A 7,072-nucleotide genomic window follows, 5' to 3' on the forward strand; every position below is an offset into this window, starting at 1 on the left:
TCTTAGTGACAGTGTCCTTTGCTTTACAGAAGCTTCTCAGTCTCAGGAGGTCCCATTTATTCAATGAGGCCCTTAATGTCTGTGCTGCTGGGGTTGTTTCCCATAGCATATTGCTGGAGGTCAGAGGACAGCTTGTATCAGTTGATTTTCTTCTACCATGTATGTCTGGGGCCACAAACACTTTTACCCACTGAGCAATATTATTGGTCCCACAAATTCTTAATTTTAATTTGTTGGAATTTTTTAGACTTCTGTTACTTTAGTACTTTATAGTTTGTCTAGAAAAACCTTTTACTGGGCTTAGACCAGAGTCTCCTATGCTTTCTTAAAAATGTTTTTTTTTTCCCATTTAGTTCTTTAATATACCTAGGATTATTTTGTGTATATAGTGTCTGATTTTAGAATTTAATTTTCTTTTTTAAAGATTTATCTATAGTCTCTTTTATGTTTATAAGTGTTTTGCTCCTGTGTATGTCTAGGGACCACTGTGTGCCTAGTGCCTATGAAAGCCCGAAACTGGAGTTACAGATGGCTGTGAGCCATCATGTGGGCTCTGGGAATCTAATCTCTGTCCTTTATAAGATCCGCTAGTGCTCTTAACTACTGAGCCATCTCTCTAGCTCCTAATTTTAAAATTTTATTTATTTATTTGTTTGTTTGTTTGTTTATTTTCATTTTTAGTGACGGGGTTTCTCTGTGTAACAGCCCTGGAACTCACTCTGTAGACCAAGCTATCCTTGAACTCACAGAGATCCACCTGCCTCTGCCTCCCAAATGCTTGGATTAAAGGTGTGCACCACCATTGCCCAGCTGGGGATAGGCTTCTTTAAGAGTTACCTACTTTCTGACATTCTTGACCTAAATAGCATTGACCAAAAAGTAAATGTATTCCTTCAGCCTTGTTCCTTGACATTGAACTTAAGTTTTAGAACATTTTGAGACATGCGTATTTTGATTTTATAGCACTAATAAAGTGCCAAGGTACAGCTAATGTTCCTGAATAGTATAAAATTCTAAAGAAAAGTAGCCAGTGAGCTATCAGATTGATCACTTCTGAGACTTTAACCGCATGATTTCTCTCTGCTCCAGTAATTTTTTATTTATTTGCTGTGCAGGCTACATTGCTGGCTTTGTAGAACTGGAGGTGAGCAACAGACCAGACCTCTACGATGTGTTTGTGAATCTGGCGGATAGTGAGATCACCATCGCTCCACTCGCAAAAGGTGACTTTTCCATTCTGTTCTCTGTTCCAGTGTTAGCATGAGGTGTAAACCAAGCAGCTTTATGTTTTGTGCTAACTCCTTAAAACCAATATTTGAGAGCTTGCTAGGCATCTGCTAGAGCTGGAGGGATTTCTCGGTGTTCCTGCAGGTCTACCTGTGTTAGAAAGACAGGTGAGATTGCTGCTCATAGCTCTGGTATGCTCTATCACTGGTTCCCTAAGGTGGGAACAGCCAAATGCTGGCTGTCAGGACTCTGCTAGGATCTGATGCTGTGAGGGTTTTATCCAGCAACTTCAAATGAGTAAAACCAGATTTTTTTCTCTTTTCACTTGTTTTAAAATTTCAAACATGACCGTGTTCATGTGGAAAAATGAAAGTAGAAACAGACCTTAGGAAAAGGCTAAAATTATAAAAAATGGCCATGGCCAGAGCCAGAAAGGATGGCACTGTCCATTTTCTGATCTACAGAGCACACTCATTCCAGTTGGTACCATCTAAAGAGACTGTGTCCCTTGCAGTGACACACAGAACTTTCTGTTTCACAGCAAGCAGGAGCAATTCTGTAGTTCACGTGACTGAAGCGGTTTTCTTTGCGTGTTTCCGAGGATCTGAACATGCTGTGTGCTCTTCTAGCACCCGGGGGTCTGGTAGGAAGCTCTTTTTTTACAACCTTCCTGCCAGAACAACACACTTAATTTTTTTATTTCCCACCCTGATTTTTTTGAGACAGTCTCTCTTCATAGTCAGGACTGTACTAGAACTCACTCTGTAGACCAGGCTGGCCTACAACTCAGAGATCGGCCTTCTTCTGCCTTAGAATGCTGGGATTAAATGTATGTGCCACTTAGATTCTTAACTGTAAAGGTGTGGGTTTTGCCTTCCAGTCACAGCTCACTTGTAATCAGTGTTTTTCATCCAGTTTATCAGGCAGATATGAAGGGGAAATCTGGTTTGGCATTGGTGATAATACCTCCAGCATGCTGTTATGTTTGTGTTGGGAATAAAACAGAAACCCGGAGGGTTAGCTGTAGTCTTAAAGTCCTTTAGTGTGGTCTTTCAGATTTTCAGTTGGAAGACTTGGTTATTTTTTATTGTGTAAAATTCTAAATCTTTATCCAACATTCTTTCTGCTTTCATCAGAGGCCATGACAATGGGCAAACTGCATAAAGAAATTGGTCAGCTAATTGTGCAGTCTGCAGAAGACCCAGAGAAGTCAGACAGCCAGGTGATACAGGTAACCCTTGATTTGCCTTAGGAAGCATCCTGTAGCAGCCTCACTGTCCACTTTCAGGGCATGGTAGCAGAATGAAGTGTCAGGGGACAGGTTTTGCAGTGGCCAAGATAAAGGTGGATAGGTGTGGGGGTGTGTGGGAGGGGAGGGTCATTACAGGGGCTGGTACTGAAGTCATCCCTTGTGGGGAGAATTGTAACCACTGAGTAGGCTGGAATGCCTGTGAGGACCACCAGTGAATTTCATCCGCTCTAAGAATTTTCATGGGGGAGCAAATGGTGAAACAGTAGCTTTGGAATCAAATCTCTACTTTTGAACTCTGAAGAGTTCAAGCTTTTTTTTTTTTGTTTGTTTGTTTGGTTTTCGAGACAGGGTTTCTCTGTGGTTTTTGGAGCCTGTCCTGGAACTAGCTCTTTTAGATCAGGGTGGTCTTGAACTCTCAGAGATCCGCCTGCCTCTGCCTCCCGAGTGCTGGGATTAAAGGTGTGTGCCACCACTGCCTGGCTGGTTCAAGCTTTTAATAATAGGTCTGTAAGCAGATGCAAGGAGCAGCAGGCTTTGGCAGGGTTGGCTGACAGCACGGTTTTCTCTGTAGTGCTGGTGGCCTGTTCTGCATGGCGAGGAAAAGTAGGTGGGTTTCCTCCTAAGACTGAGACACTTCTCTTTTAGATGAATTGGCCATTGCCTCCCATCAAATTAGAGCAGAATCACTCATTCTTTTTAGTATCATTTAAAATTTATTCTTTGAGAATTTCACATATGTATACAGGTATACTTTGTACTTTGACAGGTATCTATACTGCCTACTTCTTCTGTATTTCTCCAATAGATTCCCTCCCAACTTCATCTATCTATCTATCTATCTATCTATCTATCTATCTATCTATCTATCTATCTATCTATCTATCTATCATCTATCTATCCAGCCATCCATCATCTATCATGTATCTGTCTATGTATTATGTGTGTGTGTGCATGTGTATTGGTGTTTTGCCTGCATGTATGTCTGTGGACTATATTACACCCAGAGGTCAGAAGAGGATGTTGGATCCCCTGCACTGGAATTACAGATGATTGTGAACTACCATGTGGGTGCTGGAAACTGAACCTGGATCCTCTGAAAGAGCAGCAGATGCTCTTAACCACTGAGTCATCTCTTCAGGCCTCTGCCACCCCCACACTGAGCTCAGTGCTGCTGTCTTCTACTGAGTTAGGGTGGGGCTTCATTTACCTCTCCCTATCCATGCTGAAATTTTAACTTGATCTTGTATAGATTTTACATGGGTAGTCAGAGCTGTATTGAGTTCATGAATGCTACAACCATGTCAGTATTTCACAATTCTCCTTTCCATCCTCCAGCTTTTAACTGCTTTCCACCCTCTCTTCCATGATTCTGTGGTGTTCTCTGAGCCTTGTGGGGTGGTGATATAGATGTCCTGTTTAGGGTTGAGCATTCAGTCACTTGTTCTCAGCACTCTGACCAGTTTGAGTCTCTGCATTAATCACTACTCGCTGCAAAAATAAGCCTCTCTGACCAAGGTTGAGATCAGCACAAGTCTGTGAATCAGTTTCAACTTAATGTCTATATATCCTACAGCCTGTATATGGATGGTGTCATCAGCAGTAGGGTCATAACATCTGGTTAGAGAGGGCAGCGAAGAGCGATGGCAATAGCCTGAGAAACTGCCATCCTTGATAATATTGGTCACAATCAGAGATCATAGCTATGGGTTGTTTGGATTATTTCTCATAGATTAGAAGTGATACTTAGATAACCTCACATAATGTATGAGATCTTGGGAAAGGAAAGTGATAAATGTTTAAAAAAAAACTTGAATGTGATTATGATGTCAGCAAAACAGGTAAAAGACATGACTAATGTGAGTTCCAGTGAGTCACCAACCACTCAGGAGTGCCAGTTACTGAAAGGCTAAAGCCCATGTGGCAGGTGACAGGTTACTCTGCTGGGCAATTGGGGGGAAGAGACTCATTCAAAGAATGGTACCCGTAGAATGATTCTTAATCAGCAGTCCTGCTTCTAGGTGAATATCCAGTGGAATTGAAGGCAGAGACATAAACAGACTTGTCACTGGTAGCGTTATATATATTTAATAAAAGATGGGGTGACCAGATTATCCATCAGCAGGAAGAGTTAGTAAACAAATAGAGTGGACACATACAATAGAATATTATTCGGCCTTAGAAAAGGAGGATCTAATAGCCAAGACTGAACCTTCAGGACTTGTTAACTTGTTGCATGAAACAAGCCAATCACAAAATGGCAGATACATGATTCTACTTAGATAATGTAGCAAAGCAGGTGAATTCGTAGAGAAGTAGGATACAGATCACCAGGGTTCTGCAGGGAAGAAAGAGTTGACTGTTCCAGAAGAGCCAGAAAAACTCTGCCCTGGGGTGAGGGGGCGGTTATGAAGCCAGTCTGATAACAAAAGGTGGATTCTAGGAAATAACTATTCACATTTTAGATTCTAAAATGCTGTGTATTTTTCTGTTTTTTTAAAGGATATTGCTCTAAAAACAAAAGAAATCTTCACCAATCTAGCACCATTTTCAGAAGTGTCAGATGACGGGGGGAAAATTGTCCTCAGTGTTGAGGCACTGAAGCAAAAGCGATTCCCACCTGCCACAGAGAACTTCCTTTACCATCTAGCAGCGGCCGAACAGATGCTGAAAATCTGAATGCCCACAGCAAGCCTCTACAGAACTTCTCTTCATTCTGAGTACCCACTGGCATTATAGAGTATTGGAGTTACAGAGGAAATGTTCTATTTTTAATGATTTATTTCCAAGTATTGAGATCTGTCCTGAGAAACATTTAAAAACAATTGTGATTATTTTTCTCCCTGCCAGTTTGATCCAGTGCTGGACAGTGTTTTAACCATGACCTAATGGTAGGAGCCATATGCTGTCCCAGAGTTTAGGAGTTGCACACAGTTCAGCACATGCACGCCTTCATTGTGTATCCCTGTTTGTCTCACTGTAACCATAAACTTAACGGTTTATTTTCAGAAAGCTGCCTCGCAGTTTGCTTTTTATTCTTCTAGAAAAAAACTTGAATTCCTCATGAGAGATTTTTTTACTTTCTGAGCCAAACTGCTATATTTTCTGCAGAATTATCTGGAATATCATTCAAGAGATATTGCAGTTGCACTTTCTTATAAAAGAAAATGTTTTTGGGCCTTTGAAATTTTTGCCTATATTATGAAGGTTTTTCATAGATTTTGTACTAACTGCTGCTGGCAGTGCCTTTGGGAAAAAGAAACCAGTTCCTGTAACAGAGGAGAACGTTTTAAATACTAGAAACAACACCACACCTTTGTTTTTGTGTTTTTTTTTTTTTGTTGTTGTTGTTTTTGGTTTTTCGAGACAGGGTTTCTCTGTGGCTTTGGAGCCCGTCCTGGAACTAGCTCTGTAGACCAGGCTGGTCTCAAACTCACAGAGATTCTCCTGCCTCTGCCTCCCGAGTGCTGGGATTAAAGGCATGTGCCACCACTGCCTGGCAACACCTTTGTTTTTTGTTTGCAGTGCTGGAGCTAGAACCTGGGCCTGGCATGTGCTTTCCCACCAAGCTAAACCCCCAGCCCATAATGCTTTCATTATTATAAAGGAACTTAAGAATCAAATTGCAGAGGCTAAAACCAGATAGTGTCTTCAGGTGACTTCAGGAAAAGTAATTTGACCACATCATAAAGGACACTGTTATTGGACCTTCTTTTTTTGTTTGTTTGGTTTTTGTTTTGGGTTTTATTGGTTGTTTTTGTTTTGGTTTGTTTTTGAGACAAGGTTTCTCTGTGTAGCACTGGCTGTAACTCACTGTGGAGACCAGGCTAGTCTCAGACCCAGAGATGTCTGCCTTCCTCTGCCTCCTGAGTGCTGGGAATAAAGGCGTGTACCACCAGCACCTTATTGGACCTTCTTAATTTGAGACCTTAAAATTGCCACATAATCACAGATGTCTACATTATGCATTCCAGTGTCTACTCACGTTAGTTATGAAAGGCTACTTTCCTTCAGTACAGTTGCAGAACCTTCAAACCTTACCAGGAAACATATTTGCAAAAACTTTATCTAAGTTGGGTCTTTTTGCTGGGCATAGTGATACATATCTTCAGCAGTTGGTAGGCCGAGGCAGGAGGGTCTTTGTGAGTTTGAGGCTAGCCTGGTCTACAAAGTAAGTTCCAGAACAGCCAGGCTGTTACACACAGAAACCCTGTATCAAAAAAACAAAACAAAAAGTTGGGTCTTTTTAAAAACTTGACATTTAAGTAAAAACAAAAAATAGCCTTTCCCTCTTTTTCTTGAGTTGGAACAGAGAGGACCTGAAATAAGTTGTTTACAGGATTTAACAATTGAAGATTAAATCTGCACTTTATGAAAAGAACTGCTGATGTCTTTATTTTCTCTGTTTTCTTGCAAAAATTACAAAATTTAGAATTACAAAATTATGATGCAATGACTTCCCAGGGAAGGCCTTACCCTCTCTGAGGAGCAGATGGCAGAGGGAGAAGGTGGGGAGAGCGGGTAGAGAGGAGGGAGGGAGAACTGGGATTGGTATGTAAAAATAAATGAATAAACAAATAAAAGCGTTTTGATAAA

At 41.1% G+C, this 7,072-nt stretch overlaps 1 protein-coding gene across 2 annotated transcripts in view; it reads left to right on the forward strand.

The window, feature by feature from the left end:
* The window catches only part of Fam45a (family with sequence similarity 45 member A), a 21,740-nt gene extending 14,668 nt beyond the window's left edge, over positions 1–7,072 (forward strand). For both annotated transcript variants that reach the window (XM_005352570.2, XM_013348200.2), the window contains 3 exons: positions 1,116–1,223; positions 2,364–2,458; positions 4,979–7,072. In XM_005352570.2, the coding sequence (XP_005352627.1) occupies positions 1,116–1,223; positions 2,364–2,458; positions 4,979–5,155 (380 nt within the window). In that variant the 3' untranslated portion in view covers positions 5,156–7,072. The remainder of the gene's footprint in view (positions 1–1,115; positions 1,224–2,363; positions 2,459–4,978) is intronic.

Source organism: Microtus ochrogaster, chromosome 8, assembly GCF_000317375.1.
Source record: "Microtus ochrogaster isolate Prairie Vole_2 chromosome 8, MicOch1.0, whole genome shotgun sequence".
NCBI classification, from domain to species: Eukaryota; Metazoa; Chordata; class Mammalia; order Rodentia; family Cricetidae; genus Microtus; species Microtus ochrogaster.